Source organism: Heloderma suspectum, chromosome 2, assembly GCF_057233095.1.
Source record: "Heloderma suspectum isolate Gila_16-S chromosome 2, 16-S_ref, whole genome shotgun sequence".
Lineage (NCBI taxonomy): Eukaryota > Metazoa > Chordata > Lepidosauria > Squamata > Helodermatidae > Heloderma > Heloderma suspectum.
Genome location: NC_139459.1, coordinates 360,229,927 through 360,254,560, shown reverse-complemented (window position 1 = coordinate 360,254,560; position 24,634 = coordinate 360,229,927). Strand labels below are relative to the sequence as shown.

At 46.5% G+C, this 24,634-nt stretch overlaps 1 protein-coding gene across 1 annotated transcript in view; it reads left to right on the top strand.

Moving 5' to 3' along the window:
- Positions 1-24,378, top strand: part of LOC146355634 (vomeronasal type-2 receptor 26-like) — an 81,726-nt gene extending 57,348 nt beyond the window's left edge. The window contains exon 11 of the mRNA XM_084829944.1: positions 24,257-24,378. Coding sequence (XP_084686070.1) covers positions 24,257-24,378 — 122 coding nt within the window. The remainder of the gene's footprint in view (positions 1-24,256) is intronic.
- Positions 24,379-24,634: the final 256 nt, after the last annotated feature.

The window sequence follows — 24,634 nt, the reverse complement described above, 5'->3', positions numbered from 1 at the left end:
GCCAACAGACCACTGGCAATCCACTGAGGGGAAAGGGGAAATATCTGGCATGCAGAAGAGAGAAGTAATTGAGGCGTGGACAGCTGCATTGCTTGGGGTGAGGGTGGGGGGCACTGCTAGAGCCCCAGTTCTTTTTCTTGACCCCTTGGTGTCAGTCAGGCTGAGAATTGCTTTGTTATGCAATCACAACCCCTCCTTCGAGCATCTGAGGGTGGGGTAACTCCTTTAATCCCAGTTTCTCAATCTCTGTTGCCCTTACAGTGTAATCCTCCTATGCATGTTTATTACTCAGAGATAGGCAAGTGTGTATAGAACTGCAGCCTTACATATTATGCTAAATGTTATCTGGAGTGACACATAGCATAATCCTATATATAAGCAAGAAACCTTATATAAGCACGGAACACCACAGAAGGAGAAAATAGTTGTAATTTTGAAAAATATTCATTTGTGGTTAAAATTTATCTTATTTTCTTTTTTACTATGAGTCACCCCATATATAAATAATAAATTGAGTTAAGGCAGGCAAGCAGGCAGGTAGTAAGCAGCAACTGGATTACTTTTTGGTAACAGTTTCTTTGAACATATACAGGATGCTGAGCTTTCATTATTCACACACACTCTTTTCAATGCAAAATTCAGTTGCAAAGAAAGAAGGCACAGACAGCCAAGAGGCCAGCAAAGTTGAAAACCACTCCATTCGCATATGAATGCACTTGTAGTATATGTGAAAAATGCCTTTCCTTCAAGTAATGGCAGGAGACCAGCAATGGGGGGGGCGAGCTCCTTGTTTGGGGGGCGCTTGCCCGTCCAGCCCCCCTCTAGCGTTGCCCCTGGCTACAGCCCTTCCCTGCCCACCTCTCTCCTTGTCCTTTGAACTCATTTCTTGTTTCTTCCACTCCAATTTGTCCAGAAGTTCATATCATTGTAAATGAGGAGGAAGAATGGAGGCATTTGGAATTGTGCATCGAAGAAGACAATGTGGGGCACTTTGGCGTGCTGAAGGGCCAGTGAGGGCCACAGTCACACCCTCCCCAATCCCTGCCTTTCCCATTGAATGCACAGACTGATCTGCCAAGTTTTGGCATCATCTCAGTTTAATGTCTCCATTTCCTTTTGGAAGTCTTGATAATCCCTGAAGGTCACACATCTAGCATCTCCTCTTGGACAGGGCCCTGCACTTTCTCGGGCAAGGATCGTAGGCAAGAACCTGGAAAATGGATAGAGTTTGCATCCTTGGTGTGAATGGGTAGGTTGCCCCCCACTCCAGATGTTGTCTTTCTGACAGCAGGCAACAACATTTTTATTCAGGCCTTTGACACATCAGATGGTTTCTTGGTGAATGGGTTTTTAATTGGTTGGTGCTGTTTATTTCTTTTTTACTGTTGCATTTTTAATTTATTTGCTTTTATGCTATGTTTTAATTAAACTTTCTCTCTCTCTCTCTCTCTCTCAGCAGAAAGGCAGGATAGAGATTAAAGAAATACATCAGTTTCTGGTCTTGCTCTTGGTCCTGACTCCAGGTAGCCCTCAGACCCTAATTGAGTTTTGGTCCCAGCTTGTGACTATCCAGACATCTGACCAGTCATGGGAGGCAGCCAACAAACACTGGCAATGGTTTCTCTACTGGGCAAGAGGGCTAACCCTAACACTAGCCCTGCACCCCTTTCATCCAAAGAGGCATCAAAAGAGCAGTTCCATGTCAAATCTTCTGGGGCTTCCTGAAGGGTAAATATCAGGGCAGGCAACTTATCCTCCCAAGTAAGAGGGTTCTCCTGCAGGATCATATTCAGGGTGCAGTTCTAGCACTTGACCAGATCATCTCTTCATGGATGGAAAGGGGGTATCTGTAAGCCAAGAGCAGGAGGTCAGTGCAGCTGTGATGTGAAGGCTATTCCTTGGTCTGTGAGTCATTTGTGGAGAACCCCCACCCGCAGGGTAAAAACCCATCTGAGGGCCAATCTACATTGCACCTGCCATTGCAATGAATTCGGTGTCCCGTCGGGTTAAACGCTCTCACATTAAAACGTGATTATTCACACTCGTCCATTTTCCCCATTGCAGTGCTTCATTGAATGCGCGAGCTCGGTTCACACTTGAGTGCTGTGCTGTTTTCCTGCTGTTTTCCTGCGTGTGCTTGTCTGATCTCAGATGCTAAGCGGGGTCGGCCCCAGTCAGTAGTTGGATGGGCGACCGCCTGGGAATCAGGCTTCCTGCACTGAGCAGGGGGTTGTTCTATCCCTTCAAATGAGACTAAGTTTTACCCCCTCCTATCCCCCGCTCCAGATTTATTTTTTTTTTAATTAAGGCATTATCCTTGCAGAATCAGGGCTTCTCCGTGATGTGGTTTTTTTTTTCTAATTCAGGCATGATCTTCGAAGATTCAAAGTTGTGAAGCTTAACCCGACAAGACACTGAATTCATTGCGATGGCAGGCACAATGTAGATTGGCCCTTTGGCACAAGCCTGGACTGACTCCTTTTTGGATTTAGGAGCTCAGCTTCACATGGGCCTAAGGCTGGAACCTGACAAATGAGGCCACATCTGCCCACGTGGGGGCACCGTGGGGGCAAAGAAGTAGGCCTCCTTCACCATTTCTACCACCACATGGTAGACAGGATTATATGCTCTCACCTGTGCTCAGTCACATTTGATCTAATACTTCTGCCACTGGTGCTCTAGTTGTTGCCCAGCCTGCTTCCTAGGCCAAAGCTCTCCTAAAAATGAGAGATCCCTCTGAGCTCCCCAGTGACAGAGAGGGTGCACTGGCATTTGACTATTTCAATGGCTCTTTCCATCTCAGTTCCACAGTGAGACTTGGGCCTTGGCTAGGGCAGTTCCCTCCTTCCATTTTAGCATGTGTTACACACCTTACGGGGGGGGGGGAGATACATGCAACAAGAGTTGTAGTTTGACCCTGCAACCTTCATCCATCAGCTAGACAACCCAAGGCTACTGGGTTGCTGCACCCACCACCCCCTGCCTCCAAGGAAGATCATCATAGCAAGGAGAAGACCAACTTGGCCCCATATGTTCCTTGGAGAAAAAAAAGGCAAGGTATAAATGAAATAAATAAATAAATATTGGCCAGAGAGGGGACAGCTGCAGGGAGCTTGTTTTGTGCTTCCCTGTCAGAAGGAACACCTTTGAAAACTTGGAAAGCAGGAAAGTACAAAAATTTTGTTTTGATTATTTCACTACTCGAATTTGCCCTGTTTGCAATCCTGAATGCAAACAGGGATGCAATTATCTGAAAGAGTTCACACATTCCTCAAGCTTGTTATCATGTTTGAAAAGTTCATTAGCAAGAAACAGTGTGTTGTTTAAAACACACTATTTTTCAAAGAATACCCCTTTTCTAGGGATGTCAGAGAATTCTGCGACAGATCTCGGCCCCCCGAAATCCATCGCGGAATGGTCTGCCACCCCCCCGCCCTCCTGGGATGAGACTTACCTGGGGTGGATGTTTCGGATGGTGGCAGCTCCAGCGGCGACTTCGGCGGTGGCAGCGGCGGCTGGTCTTCCAACCGGCTGCCACCGCCACCATTTGCAGGCTGTGTTTTTTTCTTTTTTTTCCCCCCATAGACGTGATAGGCTATGTAAAGACTTACGTAGCCTATCACGTCTGGGTTAAAAAAAAAAAACACTATTTGCGTTCCCCTTTCTTGTCTTCGTCTTAGTCTACATAAATATTTATGTAGACTAAGACAGCGAAAAATAAGGGATGAGCTTGCTCTGAGCAGAGCAGAGCAGAGCAAGCTGCTCCAGCTGGTCCAGGGACTACAGAAGCAGGCAAGCTCCCAGAGAGCGAGCGAACAGAGCGAGCGAACAGGGGGAGCAAACAGGAGTTGGCCAGGGGAGTTGCAGTGGTTGAAGAGACAAAGGAGACAAAGGAGACAGAGGCTAAGAGGTAAGTGGGTTGCAGGAAGCCCAGGGCGCTGCCCTTTATCCTTCTGACTGGCTGTGAGCTCACCAGGAGCTTCTGAGAGCTCCAACTGAATTGGAGGGGTGTGGCCTGAGTACTCCCAGCAGCTGACTGGGCGGGAAGCTTCAGTCTGTTTCCCGCCTCCCAGCTGAGCAGAGCAGAGCAGAGCAAGCTGCTCCAGCTGGTCCAGGGACTACAGAAGCAGGCAAGCTCCCAGAGAGCGAGCGAACAGAGCGAGCGAACAGGGGGAGCAAACAGGAGTTGGCCAGGGGAGTTGCAGTGGTTGAAGAGACAAAGGAGACAAAGGAGACAGAGGCTAAGAGGTAAGTGGGTTGCAGGAAGCCCAGGGCGCTGCCCTTTATCCTTCTGACTGGCTGTGAGCTCACCAGGAGCTTCTGAGAGCTCCAACTGAATTGGAGGGGAGTGGCCTGAGTACTCCCAGCAGCTGACTGGGCGGGAAGCTTCAGTCTGTTTCCCGCCTCCCAGCTGAGCAGAGCAGAGCAGAGCAAGCTGCTCCAGCTGGTCCAGGGACTACAGAAGCAGGCAAGCTCCCAGAGAGCGAGCGAACAGAGCGAGCAAACAGGGGGAGCAAACAGGAGTTGGCCAGGGGAGTTGCAGTGGTTGAAGAGACAAAGGAGACAAAGGAGACAGAGGCTAAGAGGTAAGTGGGTTGCAGGAAGCCCAGGGCGCTGCCCTTTATCCTTCTGACTGGCTGTGAGCTCACCAGGAGCTTCTGAGAGCTCCAACTGAATTGGAGGGGTGTGGCCTGAGTACTCCCAGCAGCTGACTGGGCGGGAAGCTTCAGTCTGTTTCCCGCCTCCCAGCTGAGCAGAGCAGAGCAGAGCAAGCTGCTCCAGCTGGTCCAGGGACTACAGAAGCAGGCAAGCTCCCAGAGAGCGAGCGAACAGAGCGAGCGAACAGGGGGAGCAAACAGGAGTTGGCCAGGGGAGTTGCAGTGGTTGAAGAGACAAAGGAGACAAAGGAGACAGAGGCTAAGAGGTAAGTGGGTTGCAGGAAGCCCAGGGCGCTGCCCTTTATCCTTCTGACTGGCTGTGAGCTCACCAGGAGCTTCTGAGAGCTCCAACTGAATTGGAGGGGTGTGGCCTGAGTACTCCCAGCAGCTGACTGGGCGGGAAGCTTCAGTCTGTTTCCCGCCTCCCAGCTGCGCAGAGCAGAGCAGAGCAAGCTGCTCCAGCTGGTCCAGGGACTACAGAAGCAGGCAAGCTCCCAGAGAGCGAGCGACCAGAGCGAGCGGACAGGGGGAGCAAACAGGAGTTGGCCAGGGGAGTTCGGCAGGGGAGGTCAAGGGGGAGGCCCCTAACATTTTTTTTTTTTTTTTTTACTAACTTTTTTTCATTTATTTGTCTTGTAACACACACTTCCACACCAGTGGGACTCTGCTTTTAACCTCTACTGAGTAGAGGAGCAGGCACAGGCTAGTCTAGAACAATCACAAAGCTAGACACAAAAAGGGAGAAGAGGCTATGGAAGGACAAGACTCTCCAGTGGTGGTGACCTGCAAGGTGTGTGCAATGTTTGTTTTCTTGCCTGAGAACAACATGGCCTACACCTGCAACAAGTGCAAGTTGATCACGCTGCTGGAGGAAAAAGTAAGTGGACTGGAGCGGCGACTGTCAACCCTCCGGGGAATAAGAGAACACGAAGAGTTCTTGGACAGAATGGGGGAACTACAGCAGCAAAGGGCAGACCAGAAGCTTGAAGAGCAACAGCAAGATGAGGCAGTGGGAAATGCTGAGGTGAAGAAAAATGGAGTAGAGGATACTCCTTGGAAAACGGTGACAGTTAGGAGAAGAAGAACTAGACGCCACTCTGCACCAGTGGAAGCGGTGGAGCTGTGGAACCGATTCCAGGTACTTGCAGATGAGACTGGAGGACAGCCTGCAGAGGAAGAATCACAGGGGAACCTGCATGAGAGTGAGCAAGAGGCTGAAGGTCAGTCAAACAGAGGCGATGAAACCCAGGCCTACAAGAAGAAGAAGAGAAGAGTGGTAATAGTGGGAGACTCCTTGCTGCGTGGGATCGAGACCCAAGTATGTCGCGAAGACCCGTGGACTCGCCAGGTATGTTGTCTCCCGGGAGGACAGATTAGAGACGTGACTGAAAGGTTGCCTGCACTCATAAAGCCCACTGACAGGTATCCCTTTCTTCTCATCCATGTGGGAACAAATGATACCGCCAAGCGGAGCTACGAAGAGATCACGTCAGACTTTGAAGCTTTGGGAAGGAAACTCAAGAACTTTGGGGCCCAGATAGTTTTCTCATCCATCCTTCCAGTAGTTAGAAGAGGGATAGAAAGGGAACGAAAAATACTCCGGGTGAATGACTGGCTACGAAGGTGGTGCCGACGAGAGAGATTTGGATTCTGGGACCACGGGCTATACTTCCTGGAAGATGGGCTGTTGGCTAGGGATGGGTTGCACCTCACAAAGGCTGGGAAGAATGTGTTTGGCCACAGCATGAAGAACTTCATCAGGAGGGCTTTAAACTGAATCCTACGGGGAAGGGAGATGTAATGTTGGGGGTAACAATGGACGTAGGCGCATGCACTGCAATGGAGAGAACAGCGCTGATAGCGCCCAATAATAGTCTTCAGACACATGTAGGAAGAAAGCCAGACTATGAAGCACATGGTCTTCGATGTCTATATACTAATGCCCAGAGTATGGGAAACAAACAGAACGAACTTGAACTCTTAATACAGGAGGGAAATTATGACTTGATAGGTATAACTGAGACTTGGTGGGATGACTCTCATGACTGGAATACAGCAGTTGAAGGATATAACTTGTTCAAAAAGAACAGGAGGAACAGAAAGGGAGGCGGGGTTGCACTGTATGTGAAAAATACATATCTCTGCACAGAAATACAGGAGGAGGAGCTTGGTAGCCCCATCGAGAGCATCTGGGTTGAAATAAATGGAGCAAAGAATAAAAGGAACCTGGTGGTCGGAGTCTACTACCGGCCACCCAATCAAGGAGAAGCCAAGGATGAAACTTTTGAAAAGCAAATAGCCAATGTTTTAAGGAAGCATGATGTAGTAGTAATGGGGGACTTCAATTTCCCCGATATTTGTTGGGAGACAAATTCTGCAAAACATGGCCCCTCCAGGAAATTCCTGACTTGTGTGGCGGATAACTTCCTCCTACAGAAAGTAGAGGAAGGAACTAGAGGATCGGCTATCCTTGACTTGATCCTAACCAACAGAGATGACTTAGTGGATAAAGTAGCAGTTACAGGAACTCTGGGGGAAAGCGACCATGTTGTACTTGAGTTCTTGGTTCTAAGGGAAGCAAAAGCCGAGTGTACTCAAACGCGTACCCTGGATTTTAGGAAAGCTGATTTTAATAAACTCAGAACAATGATCAGTAAGGTCCCATGGCAAGCAATGCTAGCGAGAAAAGGAGTCCAAGATGGGTGGGAACTTTTAAAAAAGGAAATTCTCAAGGCACAATCACAAACAATTCCAACAAGAAGAAAAGGTGGAAGACAACAGAAGAAGCCAATGTGGCTTCAGAAAAAGCTTAGGGATGACCTGAAAACAAAAAAGGACACATATAGGAAGTGGAAAGAAGGCCAAGTAACAAAGGAAGAGTACAGGCAGGTAGCACAGAATTGCAGGGATGGCGTCAGGAAGGCTAAAGCGGAGAACGAGGTGAGGTTAGCGAGGGATGCTAAAAACAACAAAAAGGCTTTCTTCAGCTACGTGCATAGTAAAAGGCAGAGGAAAGAAATGGTTGTTCAGCTATTAAATAAGGATGGCAAAATGATAACAGATGACAAAGAAAAGGCAGAGGTGCTCAATTCCTACTTTGGCTCAGTCGTCTCCCAAAAGAGGGTCTATGACCCCCCTGGCAAAGGCGAAGTACAGGCTGAAGGGGCAGGATTGCAGCTTGAGATCGACAGGCATATGGTCAAGGAACACCTCATTACTTTGAATGAGTTCAAATCTCCAGGGCCAGATGAACTGCATCCTAGAGTCATAAAGGAACTGGCAGAAGAGCTCTCAGAACCGCTGTCTATTCTCTTTGAGAAATCATGGAGGACCGGGGAAGTGCCAGATGACTGGAGGAGGGCTAACGTTGTCCCTATCTTCAAAAAGGGTAAAAAGGAGGAACCTGGGAACTACAGACCAGTCAGTCTGACATCAATCCCTGGGAAAATTCTGGAGCAGATCATAAAGCAATCCATCTGGAAGCACCTTGACAACAATGCCGTGATTACTCGAAGCCAACATGGATTTGTCAAAAACAAGTCCTGCCAGACAAATCTGATCTCATTTTTTGATCAAGTCACCTCCCTTGTAGACCGTGGGAATGCTGTAGACATCATATACCTCGACTTCAGCAAAGCTTTCGACAAAGTGCCCCATGATATCCTGATGAGCAAACTAGCTCGAAGTGGGCTAGATGAAACAACGATCATGTGGATCCACAGTTGGCTACAGAATCGGACTCAAAGAGTGCTTATCAATGGGACCTTCTCAAGCTGGGGAGAGGTAACGAGTGGGGTACCGCAGGGCTCAGTCCTGGGCCCAGTGCTCTTCAATATTTTTATTAATGACTTGGAGGAGGAGGTGCAGGGAATGCTGATCAAATTTGCAGATGACACAAAATTGGGAGGGATAGCTAATACTTTGGAAGACAGAAACAAAATTCAAAGTGATCTGGATAGACTGGAGTGCTGGGCAGAAAACAACAGAATGGCATTTAATAGGGACAAATGCCAAGTTCTGCACCTAGGAAAAAGAAACCAAATGCACAGTTACAAGATGGGGGATACGTGGCTCAACCACACTACGAGCGAGAAGGATCTTGGAATTGTCGTCGATCACAAGCTGAATATGAGCCAACAATGTGATGTGGCTGCAAAAAAGGCAAATGCTATTTTGGGCTGCATTCATAGAAGCATCGCTTCCAAATCCCGGGAAGTACTAGTTCCCCTCTACTCAGCACTGGTTAGGCCTCATCTGGAGTACTGTGTCCAGTTCTGGGCACCACACTTTAAGAAGGATGCAGACAAGCTGGAGAGGGTTCAAAGGAGGGCAACAAAGATGATCAGGGGACTGGAAACAAAGCCCTATGAAGAGAGACTGAAAGAACTGGGCATGTTTAGCCTTGAGAAGAGAAGACTGAGGGGAGATATGATAGCGCTCTTCAAGTACTTGAAAGGTTGTCACAGAGAAGAAGGCCAGGATCTCTTCTTGATTATCCCAGAGTGCAAGACACGGAATAATGGGCTCAAGTTACAGGAAGCCAGATTCCGACTGAACATCAGGAAAAACTTCCTGAGTGTCAGAGCAATACGGCAATGGAACCAATTACCTGGGGAGGTGGTGGGCTCTCCCACACTGGAGGCCTTCAAGACGAGGCTGGACAGCCATTTGTCAGGGATGCTCTGACTTGGATTCCTGCATTGAGCAGGGGGTTGGACTCGATGGCCTTGTAGGCCCCTTCCAACCCTACTATTCTATGATTCTATGATTCTAAGGAACGCAAATGGCGGTGGCCGTAGCCGCCGCCATTTGCGTACATGTTTTTGTTTTGTTTTTTACTCAGAGCCCTCCGGGGCTGGAAATCCGGCTGCGGACGGCCCTGTCCTGGGCCTGGCCGGCTGCTCCACGGAGCCTCCGCAGAGCACAGCCAGCTGTTGAGGATTCTGCGGGGGAGGACTGGATTGCCTCCCTCCCCATTCGAGGATTCCGGGGGGAGGGATGGAATGCCTCCCCCCCACCACCATGAACAGAATCCATGAAAAGGTAAGTGACTTTCGTACATCCCTACCCTTTTCACACATTCATGTAGGGGGAAAACTGCACGTTTTGTGCGTGCACTTTAAAAAATGTGCACCGAAGTGTACAGTTCTCTGGTCTAAAAGCAGTGGGGGGGGTAAGTGCTCACATTTTAGGAATGGAAATGAGATGAACCGAGCTCTGAGGTGGAAATCAAAGAACCTTGATGAGCTCGGACCTCACTGGTTCTTCCATCCCTTTTTGAAATGGAGAACTGGTTCCTGAGGCTTGCCTTTTTCTACCTCCCTCCATATCCCCTTTCCTTTTGTGTCATGTCTTTTCGATTGTAAGACTGAGGGAAGGGGCTGCCTTATTATTAATCTTTGTAAGCTGCTCTGGGAGCCTTTTTTGGCTGAAGAGCAGAGTAAAATATTCTGGAATAATAATAACATCAATGAATGTAACAGTAGCTGTACAAAACAAAAGGCAGATGTTGGGCAGACATAGAAACTGCCATATTAGCCAGGGTGGTGGCGAGAGTGTTGGACTGGGAGCTGGGAGATCCGGGTTCTAGTCCCCACTTGGCCATGGAAGCTCACTGGGTGACTTTCGCAGACTCTCAGCCCAACCTACCTCACAGGGTTGTTGTTGTGAGGATAAAATGGAGAGGAGGAGGAGGAGAATGTAAGCTGCCTTGGGTTCCTTGCAAGAGGAAAAAAGGTGAGATATAAATGCAATAAATAAATAAATAAATAAATAAATAAATAAATATTAGGGGAAGATATTACAAAATTCTGGAATCTGTTGGCATATAGGAAAAAGATGATATCTGAAGATTTAGAAGCCCCAATTATGACAGAAAGGTGGGAAGCACATTTCACACAAGTCTTTAACTATAGAGAAGATCTGGAGCCCATAATAGTTCCACCGATAAAAGTCTTTCGGTTAGATGAAACTTTCAAGGAAATTGCCTTGTACTGAGCTCAGCATTGTCTACACCAGGAGTAGGTTAACGTTTGGAACCGTGGGCACATTTGGCAATTTGAGAAACTGTCCTGGGCACCACCACAAAATAAGTGTCCTGCAGATGAAAGCATCAGCCTGCAGCCACCTTCATTTCCTAAGAATGTCTCTGAGCCCCATGTGTGCACCAGGTGAATTCACAAGGAAAGAGGATGGGAGCAGGTAGAGGCCCTCACTTGGCTTAGAAGGGATGCCCACTGCCAGTAAGAAATTTAATTAAAAAAAATCTATATTAGGAGAGGTAGGGCACCTAAGCTGGGATCAGAAAAGGTGTCCGAGGGTTCACAGGTGCCACATTTCCTGCCAACCCCTGGTATGAAATGACTGACAGCAGCTCTCCAGGGTTTCAGACCACAGCCTTTCCCAACCCTAGCTGGAGGTGCTGCAGATTGAACATGAGACCTTCTGCATGCAAGTGTGTGCTTCACCACTGAGCCATGGCCCTTCCCTGCCCACCAGTCCTTTCTAGCTCAGCTCCTCCAGCTTCCCTTCCTGTGTGACTGGAGTTTCATCAGAGTAAATGGGAATGGAGAAATGTTGGAGGTGTGTGTTCAGGGAGACAATGTGGGCCACTTAGAATCTGCCAGACTTTGGCACCATCAACATTGGATGTTGCCATTTGCTTCTGAAGGACTCAATAATCCCTGATTGTCACACATTTTGCATCTTCTCTTTGACATGGTTGAACACTTTCTAGGGGTTCAAATGCAGTTGTACATGGAGACTGCATACCAGTTATAATTGAGATTGACCAGCTTTCCCTCACCTAGTGCCCTCCAGATGTGTTGGACTGCAACTCCCATCATTCCCAGCCACCACAGCTAATGGCCATACTGGTTAGAAAAGGTGGGAGTTCTATTCCAAAACATCTCTAGGAAACCAGGTGAAAGAAGATTGAAATAAACAACACTATCTGTAGCCTGAGGGATAGGTAAGAAGCTGGAATGCCAGGCACCAGTGACGGTATAGAGGTGGATCATTTGAGACAGGGTTGAGGAAACATGTCCTCCTATGTCTGAGGGATCTCCCAGGTAACCTTCCGCAGGATCAAATTCAGTCTGCAGTTCTAGCATTCATCCAGAACATCTGTCCGGAGATGGGAGATGAAAGCCTTGACTGCCTTGCCTGCTAAGACATGAACTTTGGATGTAGGCACTCAGCTTCAAGGGCAGACCCTAACAATTAATGACAAATCCATCTCCTTGAAGGTGTAATGGCAGCCAAGAAATAGGCATTCTTCACTGCCACCACCACCACATGGTAGGCATGATAATTCACTCTCACCTCTCCTCGGCTGCCATTGTTCCAATACTTGTGCCACTTGAGGTCTAACTATTATCTGGCCTGCTTCATAGCCCAACGCTCTCCTGAAATCCAGGGAGCCATCTGAGCACCACAATTGCAGAGAGGATGACTAGGCATGAGAGTGAGACCTGGGCCTTGGCAGGGGCACTTGCAATGCCAAACAAAACTTCCCCAAAGCATTCAGGTGTCCCTCAGAATCCATAGGTGTGGGCCATCCTAATAGTTCCTCTGGACCCTGCAGGACATTATAACTGCAGACAGACCTGTCATCTCATCCAGCAATTTCTTATTGCCCAGCACTGCACTGCTATAACAGGTGCCAACTCCTCCCTTTCCCAGCTATCCATCTGAGCTAATGAATTTTGGCACAAGCCTGGACACCATATTATATTATTATTATTATTATTATTATTATTATTAATAATAATAATAATAATAATAATAATAATATTTACATTTCTGTACCGCCCAATAGCCGGAGCTCTCTGGGCGGTTTACAAAGATTAAAAACATTAAAAATACAATATAGAGAGATTAAAAACCATTTACATAAAAAACACATGAACAGACAATATACACAAAAGAAACATATGTCTAAAACAACTTCAAACAAACAATCTCAAAAACAAACAACCATAGCCATAAGACATTCCAGGATCAATTAAATACTTATCATATACTGCCGAATGCCTGGGAGAAGAGAAAGGTCTTAACCTGGTGCCGAAAAGATAACAATGTCAGCGCCAGGCAGGCCTCATTGGGGAGATCATTCCATAATTCCATATTGGATTTAGGAGCTGAGCTTTACAGAGGCCAAAGGCCCTAACCTGAAAAATGAAGTCAACTTCTGGCCCATAGAGAAGCAAAGAGCGATACGAACATGTTTTCTCTCTCCAAACAGTGAAGGGACCTCATGTTCAGGGGCTGCAGTTATTTCCCCATGCTGGAATTATGAAAATGACAGTAATTTTTGATGGATCCCCCATGGATTTCCATCCAACAAGTCAATAACAAAGAAATCCCAGAGAAAACATGCTCAATATAAGTATGCCTTGAGCCCTTCCATGGGGGGCTGGAGGCGGGGGTGTCTGATCACTCAGCCTCTGGTCATTTCTTGCTAAGATCTCATTCCCCTGCTGAGGACTGTAAAGCCAGCTCTCTTTCAGATTCTCTCTGTCACGGACCTAGGACGGAAGGTGTCTCTCTGCCACTGATGATTTGCCTTCTGCTGTTGTTTTGGATCTTGCCTCAGTCCACCCAGAGGATGCTGAGGACCACGTGCCTCTTGACCAGGCCTGATGAACAGCAAGACTCTTACAGGCCGGGAGACCTCATTGTTGGTGGGAATTTACTGCTTGGCAGATATTTTTATGAAAAGACACGAGAATTTCGTAGTTTAGCCCCACCACAGATCTACTGTATTCCGGCATAAGTTTCAGAATCCAGTTTTGAAAATAGAAAGACAACGTTTACATGGAGGAGCTGGGCTGACAATGAAATGTATACTTTGGAACAGCTAATAGGTTTGGATGACGAATTCTTAGCGGTTTCAAGCATTGCAGATTAGATATCATTTATCATCTAGTACTAGTTGGCTGGGCAGTACATTCAGCTTCAGCATTTGTTGGAGTCTATATATGGCTCATCAGTGTTGCGTGCTTCAGTGCCTCAGTCACTGCTGGATGAATTCCCCCCCCCCCTACACACTTTTTTAATTTTTTTGGCTTTTGGAGTTTATTGTTGTCATCATGGTATTGCAGATAAAAATGACTGAAAAAACGAAGCGAACAGATTAGAGGGCTTCTTCCAGGGATACGCATCAGCAATGCTGCTGACATTCAACATTTCCTGATTTAATATATGCATAGGCTTGGCATGATTGTTTTTGACCCCAAATGACAGTAGGACTTGAAGGTTCTTCTCTGGCTTCATTCGGTTGGGGGGTGGGGTCATGCAAGGAGCAGAGGCAGGTCTGACTGATAATTTGGTTTCAGGTTGACAATCTGATAATGGCTAAAAATATCCCCTCGCCCTGAGCAGATTTAATCTAAAGCAGGGCTGGTGTAGGTAGGTCTGGAACTTCTGGTAGATCTCTGGATGATCTGCAGTGAATCAGCAAATATTTCTGACTCCCAATTGTGTAATAAGAGCAGCAACAAAGGACTGAGAATAACGCTGCCAATATCATACTGCCCTTATACAAATCTATGGTGCGACCAGACTTAGAATACTGTGTACAGTCCTGGTCACCACACCTAAAAAAGGATATTGTAGAACTGGAGAAAGTGCAGAAAGGGGGTACTAAAAAGATCGAGGGGTTGGAGGAAGTCCTCTATCAGGGAAGGTTGCAACACCTGATAGGATTGTTTAGCTTGGGAAAAAGGGGAGTAGGAGGAGACATGATAGGGGTGGACAAAATTATGCAGTGTGGAGAATGTGGATAGAGAGATAGTTTTCTCCCTCTCTCATAATACTTCATCCCATGAAGTAACTGATGGGAGATTCAGGACTGATAAAAGGAAGTAGTTCTTCACATAGTGCACAGTTTAACTATGGAATTTGCTACCATAAGACATAGTGATGGCCACCAGTTTGGATAGCTTTAAAAGGGGACTAGACAAATTCCTGGAGGAGAAGGCTATCAATGGCTACAGGTCCTGATGCCTCTGTGCTATCTCCAGTATCAGAAGCAGTATGCCTATGTACACCAGTTTCTGGGGAACATGGGTGGGAGGGTGCTGTTGTACTCATGTCCTGCCTGTGTGTTTCCTGTGGGTAGCTGGTTGGCCACTGTGTGAACAGAATGCTGGACTAGATGGACCCTTGGTCTGATCCAGCAGGGCTCATCTTACGTTCCTATGACTCACTCCTGTCTGAAATTATACAGCTGAAATCACATAAACTAGAGGGTAATGAGGAGTGGGGTTTTGTGTCCAAAGCCCGTGTGTTCCATTCAGTTCTGTTATTCAAAATACACTCCTGATCTCAGCATACTTTAATTCTAAGTGGGTGTGTCTTTTTTGCACCTGGGATCTCAGGGTGCTAGTAAAAAAAAGATTTAGATCCTGCAAGTTGGAAGTCTACCCACTACCAACATGGAATTCCCAGATGCCATTTGGACCAATACTCCCATCATCCATGGCCAAATGCTGAACACAGCTGGAGTTCCCCAGGGCTGGATGCTTCAGGCATTTTGCATGGTGCAGATGATATTGGGTAGAAGGCAGTGGTCGTGTGGTTTTTGTATCTGCGGAAATAAGGGCTCTGATAATCAAAGGTTGAAATAATTAACACTCAGTCAATGGTATATTTAATGCAAAGAATAACCTTTTATTTAATTTTTTTATTTATTTATTACATTTATATCCTGCCTTTTTTCCTCCTTAAGGAACCCAAGGCGGCGTACATTATCCTCCTCCTCTCCATTTTATCCTCACAACAACAACCCTGTGAGGTGGGCTGGGCTGAGAGTCTGTGACTGGCCCAGAGTTACCCAGTGAGCTTCCACGGCCGAGTGGGGACTAGAACCCGGATCTCCCGGCTCCCAGTCCAACACTCTCACCACTACACCATACTGGCTCTTTTACAAATATATTGAAATGTGCATTACATTCAACAATGACAGATTAGCTCACCTCTCCAAAAAGAAACTTAAAAAGGGAGGGCAGGGGAGAAAAGCTCTATACTCAATTACCCTTCACACTCTTCTCCATTTCTGTGCACTATGTCATTTGACATATATGTTAAGAGATAATATGGACCACAAAAAGCTCAGTGATTCCACCATAGCTGCTCTGTAAGGAGAGGAAAACAAAATTGACTGAGCAACCCAGAAAACTTCCTTCTACCAACTAAGAGACACCATCAGTTCATCAAGTTCATTCTCTCCTGCACTGAATGGCAGTGGCTTTCCTTCCCTAAAAATTCTGCAAGGCTTCCATGTGCAAAGCAGGTGCTTTTAATCTAAAACTAAAGCAAGATGCTAGTCCTTATGGCTCTGAATGAAGAGCTGGTTTAAATAGGCACACTGGGAGCTGCCTCATATCATCTGAGAATATTGATCCTCTCTAGCTCCATATCTAGCAGCTGCTCTCCAGGGTGTTAGACAGGGTCTCTTTCTCCCAGGGTTGTCTGTATATGACAAGAATCAATCCTACGACAATTTGTATTTGAAGGACATGCTCGATCATTGAACTACAATTGTTCCTCTACAAATAAAACAGTTTCTAGTCCTCATGGTTCTGAATAACAGACTGATTTAAGGCAGAAGCTACTTTATACCATGTCAGAGTTTTGGTGCAATTAAGTCCAGCTTGCTTCCATGGAGTGAAAACAGATCTCCAGGGTTTCAAAGAGAGGATTTGCCCAGCCTTACCTGGAGCTGCTGGGGATTGAACCCGGGACCTTCTGCAGGTAAAGCAGGGCCTCTAGCACTGAGCGATGGTCCTCCTCTTCAATAGTTCTGAATCACATGTGCAAAATCACTACAGAGAGATTTTGGAGATGTATTGATGGCTGCTGGGTTAGGTTTACTTTGGAAAGGGTCAAGTTCCTCGAGGACAGGACTATTAGCAGCTCATTACCATGACAGCTAAATAGAGATTCCATTATGAGAGGCAGTCTACCACTGAGTAGGAGTTGTTATGGGGGGGAGAAGAAGAAAGGAGGGCTGATGCTTTCATCTCCTTCTTGTGGGGCTCCCGGGAAATATTTCTCACAAGCTCTCTCCACAATTCTCTCTCTCTCTTTCTCTCTCTCTCTCTCTCTCACACACACACACACACACGGCCAACGTATTTGCACAGGGCACCCATGCCTTAAAGCAAATTTTGGGCTTAGCACCTATACAGGAGACCCAAACATTGCCATACAATGCCATACATGATGGAGGAAGGGGGACTGATCCCTTCACCATTCTGCTTCTCTGCTCTCTCTGCTCCCTTCTGTGAAATTTGTGTTTTGTGATGGCCATGCTCACCAGAGCAGCCATTTTGAGAATGGGCACACCCCCTAATGGATGCCATTTTGTGACACCTCCCACAACAGTTTGGAATATTTCAAATATGCCCTGAAACAGTGAGAGGAGCAATCCTATGCCCACTTACCTGGGAGTAAGCCCCACTGAACTTAATGACCAAGCCTTATTGAACTCAATGGGACATACTTTGCATCAGACATGTATAGGATTGCCTGGGAAGAGATATTAAAAGGCATCAGAGTTTTTCTCACCTGGTTCAACAGCTTGGGCCAGCCAATGGCCTTCTGATCAATGGTGAACTTGATCTCTGAGGAGGCCTGTCTCTCTATACTCCCAACTTCCACTCTGGCAGTGGACTTGTTTGGAAATGTCACCCAGTTCACGATATAAAAGTCGGATGCCAGTTCCCCATTCTCATCCAAATAAGCTCCATCCACGGAACTATTGTAAAGCTGGAAATGTCTCAGGAAAGGGTGAAGCTAGAATGACACAGGAAAAACACCCATTTGGTAAAGAGGAAATTCAACATCTTGGCTCTCCACATGTTGACTTCTAATCTGCAAAGTCTTCCAGGCTGATGAGGCCTGTCCAAGCATTATGCCTCAACATGGTATCTTATCCTGTCTGCTGAATTCCCAATTGCCTGGAGAGTTCTATTTACATTTAAGTGGATGTGCTTACATGGGTGGGGGTTTCTCCATGAGTGATTTACTCTGAGCTGGCTGTGTTTGAAGGTTGTTAGGGATGCATGATGTCCTGGCCATCCTGCAGCCACCCTGGAGCTTATCATGGGAAAAAAATGGTTCTTCTAAGACTACTCATAGTCCAATTGTTTCCCTTAATTCGGCTTGGGTGCTCTTCTGTTGTGGTGTGCACCCCCATTCCACGTTTACTCTGGCATGATAGCCCTGACCGAGGATGTGTCTTTCACCTGGCCATGACTTCACTGACCCCAGGCAAGGGGTGTTTCCCCACCTGTGTCTCCCCCATGTTTCTGCCATTTCACTGCTGGCCATCAGAGTTCTGAGCTACCTCATACATTTACTTCACCTTGCCTACCACTAAACTCTGGTGGCTATCCCCCAAAAAGTATGGATGTGCTCCAGGTAGCCTGTAACATTTCTTTTAAAAAGTAAAGCATTAAAGTGAAATAGCACTTTTGTCTGTAATACCTACACCCCTTGTGTCACTATCTCATTCTCGCACTATTGTGTGATAGTGAGATAGTGGGTATAGAAATATCTGGAAAATGGGAGATAGTATGATGGGGGTATAGGTATTGCTGGACAAATGCATCATAGTGACACAGTGACATTCAAAACATCTTTGTAGGTGTGGTTTGTTTCACTACTTCCTTTCAGGATGGGTGATTTCCTCGATCTCACTATGCATCTCTCACACAATTGCTCTGCCATGGAATTGCACAAGTGCATGATAGAGCAATTGGGTGATAACAGCATCACGAGATGGTGGTGTAGGTGCTGTTGGACAAAGGCGAGCTAGTGAAAAAGTGAGATGATGCTTTTAGAGGGGAAGGGGGGGGGAAAGTAATTCGCGGAATTGGGCATAGCTTGAGGAAAGAGGTGTCTGCTCAGAAGTAACTGACAGTGGTCAATGGGCCTTATTCCATAAATATCCATATTGTGTGTCTTTACTTTTTGCTTTGTTGAAAGGAAGTAATTAATAGGTGGGGAAAGAGAGAGGAAGAGACTGATTTTTGGCAAGACAATTTCATGGGAGGAGACCTCCCAGGATTTTATAGAGTAGCAAAGGATCTGCAGCTGTGTTTCCTTAATGTTTCCTGGTTGGGATAAGGCAGTAATTAGTGCTAAGCTTCGATCCATCGCATTACGGGAAGTATCAGCGGAAGGAGAAAGGAGATCCTGAATGGTCCGGGGGGGGGAGAGACTCTCTTAGGGGTTGCGCAGCGCCGCCAGTCTGATGAGGTTTACTCCCATCCCCCCACCCCACCTGGAAATATGTTGTGTGAAGAGACCGATACTGGTGTGGTGCTCTCGCTTGTGGAGCCCTGCCTGGACCGAAGCGCACAAAAGCCGACTCTTGAAAAAAATCCAAATAATCCTCTATTCGTGTTTCCTTCTGCTCTCAAGGAGAAACCCTCCCTAGTTGTGATCTCTCAGTGACAAATAGACAATCTTCACCTCCACACCCAGATTGCCATCATCCCATTATACATAACTGAAAACCAGTGGGAGATCATCTGATACAGCGAGGGGCAGTGGGTCATAAGTCAGGAGAGACAGAGCCCACCCAGGAGTCATGTAAAATGAAAAAAAAGAGGAGAAAAGGAAGACCCTTCCTTAGAGCCCTGCCAAATCGCCTGCCGTTATTTAAAAAGCAAATTTTTGCCGAGGCACTTCCTTTTGCAGTGACCCTCGGCAGTGGCCGTGGCAAGCACAGCTGTGCCTGACCCATGCTGAAAGCCTCCTCTCCCAGCGTGGCAGCTTCCTTCCTTCACCTGAGGATGCTCACGCACTTGCAGAGCCTTGAAATGCTCTAAAGCTGCCCAGCTTCTCTGGCTGAGCCCACTGCCTTGAGGCACATTAATAATATTAGTAATAGTAATATCAAATTTGCTCAGTGCAAGCGCTGAGCCTGTACTATCCAATTGGAGAAGACCCCTTCCGTCCACAATGGAGGGGTCTTTGGGCTGATGGGGTTGTCTCCCATCAGTGCAGTACTGTCTTGGTCATTGGCTTAATTGTCATTTAGCTAAAAAAGAGGGGGGGGAGGAGAGAGGTGAGTGAGTGAGTGAGTGAGTGAGTATGTGTGGACGCGCGCACGCGCGAGCGAGCGAGCGTGCGAGTGGTGTGCACTCATGCTGGCCTGCTTGCCTGGAGGAGCCAGCTCAGTGCAATCCTGGCACGTAAACCTCTTAAAATAGGGGGGTGGGGGGAGTATTCAATTCATCATCATCAAAATTATTGTTCTCTCCATCCCACTCGTTTCTTGCAATCTGGACTCAGCCACAAATCGTTTTCTCTCTGTTGCCATATACTCTGGAGAAACTGGTGGTGTATTTGTAAGAGAGAAGGGGTAGAGGTTAATGAGACATGTAGCAATCCTAGAGGTCAACTAAGAAGTAAATCTCACTGAATTCCATGGGACTTACTCCATGTAAGTAATGCACAGGATTGATGGCTTAAGGGAAGAGGACAGATGCGCCTCTCTGTGTAAAGGCCTTGTTGTGTGAGGATGGGTGGGGCAGATGAAAGCAAGAGGTTTTACAGATTTTGAATGTTTCACGTGAGTTGTAAAAGTTGGTGTTGGACTTCAGGCTCCCTCCCCAGGTCTGTATAAAATTACTTCATTTCATTACATTTATGTTCTGACTTTCCTCTCCATTTTTACCCTCACAATACTGTAAAGTAGGTTAGGCTGAGTAGTAGTGACAGGCCCAGATAGGCCTTGAGAAATGGGTGGCATTTGCTGGTCCTCCTCAGGAAGCAAAATGTCCTGGGCCAGCAGTGGCTGTGTGTGAGTGTGTCCTGCTTGGCCGTTGCATCCGAACAAGGCAGAGAGTCAGTTTATGTTTCTTTCTTAAGTATATGCATGTATGAGAGAGGGCATCAATGTCTGTTTATGTGTTCTGTCTCTAGGTGCTTTTTGTTGCCAAAGGAAAAGCTTGTGTTTGTATTTGAATTTTCTACCATGGAAGAGATATAAGTCATTTGCTTCTATGAAAGCATGGAAGGTGATTTCCACAAAAATGTGTAGTGAAAAATGTTTTTGCATTACCGTTGTACATTGATGACTCTCCCTCTCTCTCTCTCTCTCTCTCTACGTTGTGTGTGAGTTCAGTATTGGGCCAGAGGCTTACTGCAGACGACCACCCTGAGGCTCACTATTGCCTTGAGCTGGATGGGCTGTGCAGCTCTGACAATATCATCATCTGCAATGCCAGCATCATGATTTGGGGTGATTGTGTGAAACACACACACACACACACACACATACTTCGTTAATGATTCCATGTAGAATGTATGTTATTTCTGAAACAAGAGAATGTGGGTCCAAATGTGCTTTCGTGTGGCTGTGATTTCCTCACCCCTTATTTTGCATGTACAATCTTAAAGTTCAGGTGCATCTGTTCTTCCTTTTTGTGGTATAGTTTGCCAGCCATTGGGGATACAAACATTGTTCCACCTCCTGTGACCCGTTGGCTCCACCTATGCTGACCTGTCCCCCCACCCCATCGCCTAATCGGATTAGCCACCAGCCTCTAATGGAAACATCTGTGAAGCCCTAAGCCAGTCTCAACAGGGCAGCCTCTGCATGAATGCTGAAGCGACTCAACACAAATATCTCAAGAGACCGCAACTCCACATCGACACCACCTGGCTAGCCCAGGCTGGCAGATAATTCAATAGTAAGTTGTGTGGTACAGTCATGGGATCCCCATTTGCTCCTGGACACCTTTCAAACTGAAAACTCAAAAAGGGAGGGGGTTCTGACTGAGGCACCCAATAAACTGCAGTATGTCCACTGCCACATCCCTGCCCCCAGTTGGGTTCAAATCCCCACTATGGTTTGACTATGAAGCTCAATAGCTTAACCTAATGTACAGGACCGTTGTGAGTTTATTTGAAGAAAGTTTAGGGATAAATGTAGGTGAAGGAATAGGAGTACCTGCCATGAATGGACCCTTTGAAGTGCCAGCTTCTCTCCACCCACCATCCTTCTCATATTCCATGGAGATGAGTTGGCAGCATGTAAGGTCTGTGCCACAGCCTGGATGGAAGTGTAAATACTGTAGGAATCTTGAGACAGGATCTTTTCAATCACATCCTGGGGCAATTTCTCCCAGTTCTCATTTTCTGTACAACTTTTCCAGACTTTCACAGACAACGTATTCCTTGAATATGAACAATGAAATACTGCCTCCCCAAACTGATTGATAGCATTGAGAAATGAGTCCAAATTGCCATATTGTGTCCTTCTGTTTTTCTTGATTAAGAAGGACAAGGAAACATGGGTGTGCTGGAGAAGGACCATTCTGTACAATAAGCTTAAGCTGATGTCCTGCAGAGCTGTTGCAATCAAAACTTTCCCCACAGTTGATTTTGTGACCTGTTGAACTCTCTGAATGATTACTGTGAGAATTAGGATGATCCGAGAGTCCACTGGAAAAACAACTACATTGACCCGAGTGTCCATAAAAGGTGAAACTATGTCGAACTTCCTTTTCCCCCAATCCGCCACTGGAATTCTTCCTGAGAAGGCAAGGCAAATTCCATTTTTTATGAGCACAGATGAAAAACTTCTCATGAACCTTTCTCCATTGTCATTGTCTGGAGCCAGGAGACTGATCCAAGTCCATCTGAAATGCAGGAGCAGTTGGACAATCCCCAGGTAAGGAGGTTCTGGTTTGGGGACCATCCGGTAAAAACAGGGGAACTCATGTCTCTCCCTGGGAACTTGACTGACAAACCCATAACTGACCTAGGAAAGAAAGACAGAGATGGGTGTGTACTCAGAAAAATAATTCGTGTTTTCTCACTTTAGTCTAATGGAGAAAAGTGACATTCTGGCCCTTGAAGGGCACAAACATCTCCTAAGGGGCTATTATGCCTACAAATATCATCCATGAGAGTCAATGGGAGCAGGAAGCCTCAGATTTCCAAACCACGACTCAGGTTTGATGATGACTCAAAGCAGACTGGCTCCAAATCAGTCCAAGCAGAATGGGGCCGGTTTCCAATCATTGAATCAGCGTCAGTGCACAGTCACACTGGGCGTCAGTGCACACCTCTACTCTGCAGCACTTCCCCATCTTTCCCCAGCAAAGGTTGACACTGATGCCTTGTTCTAGGAAGGGATGGGGGGGGGATTTTCAACTGGGTCTATTCACTGGGGGGAAATTACATAACAAAGAAATGTGGATTCTTGTCCACAAACCCATATGCCATAATACATATGTAATTGTTTCAGATGCACAAGGCTCTTTATCCTTATTATAGAATGGCAGTGATTCAAAGGTAATTTAATTATGAGGAATATTTTAGATATATTCTGGAGAAGTCTGTTGGATGCAGGTTGAAAGAGGGCTCTCTCTCTGGACATGGAGCGTACACGCATTCCATGTTTGTTTTTACTTATACAATGAAAAAAAAATTGGATCCAGACTAAAGTAATCTGACTTACATCCCATTGAAATCAATGTGAAATGTAGCCCTGATTTAAGTCCCATTGATTGCAGCGGTATTTCAGTATGACTGACGTACGGTGCTTCCAGATGATGATTTTTATAGGAGGAGCAACAGGTGATGTCATCATTTTGTAACCCTCCCATGTTTCACCAACTGTTGTGGTGGTAGTTGTTTTCATACCATGTAGATATACGTTAAGTAAACAAACAAACACCAGTCCAAATAGCTGCATGACAGCTGAATGACTTTGGAGTGCTAGTATTGGGAGTCCTCCACCTAAAAGCACCCCTAATCTAGATTCAACCCATTATCAAACACTGAAAATTCACTGCACCCTTTGTACTGTTTCAAACTCCCCTGTGCAGAGATGACAGGAGGACCAAAGTAATAAGGAAAGTAAAACCTCTCTCAAACCATGTTCAATTCTTTTGAAAATACTGCCTGTCTCCAGCATTACTTGGTGATGCCCAGCACAATGACACCTCCTGGGCTTCTCTGGCCAAGCGGAAGCAGACTCAGCCTACATCCCTCACCCCCATTCATATATACCTGTGGGATCTTGTAGATGTCCAGCATGGCTGAAATCTTGGTGGAGATTTCAGAGTTGGCCCCTTCAAGGACTGCCAGGAGGTTGTTCTGTCTTCCACAGCTGAAGTTTGGAACACATTGCTCCCCAACAGACAGCAGATCTTCTATGGCCTTGTAAGTCATTCTTGCATTGAAATAGTTCTCATAGATATTGTAGCCCAGGGTGACATTGGGCAAGAGCCTCGGATTCTGGTTGATCTCACGAATGGCAAACAAGAAGGGCAGGATGGACCAGTACCTCGCTTCTTTCCCACTGTAGTAAATACAGGTGTCATCAGATTTTCATTCTCTAAGTCCTTGAAAGTGTATCACATTCTTTCATCATTTATTAAAAGGGATTTTCTAGGCAATAGAAATCTGTGCACTTTAAGAACCACACTCTCATTGACATCAATGGGAACTTTCCTCCCAATTCAGAGGGTCGTATCCACGTGCGGGGGGGCGGGATGATTTCTGTGAGGAGCATGACAAAGAGGGAAAGGTTTACACTCCCCCTCCCTCTCCCTCTCCCTTTGTAGTCATGTACCTAAGAGTCATGCACCTAGTAGAGATTCACTGTGTCCCCTCTGCTAACAAGGAAAATCTGGAGAACAGGTATTCAGAGTCGGGCACGTCATTACTTACGAGGGAAATGGTGTAGAGGGAGGCTCTGAGAAAAAAAATGGATCAAATGCAGTGTTTGCAGTAGATGTGATCCCTCCGATCAGGTACTGTCCTGGCCTGTAAAAATTAAATGGCCTGTTTTCTTCATTTCTCCCACTCAATGGGCATTTTGTCTTCAGCATTCCACATGGAACATGGAGCAAGAGAAGAAGCAAGAGCAGCAGCAGCATGCTGGGAAGTTCAGCTACAGTCCCCTTCTGCTTCCCCTGTGTCTGCACACAGAGACACAAAAC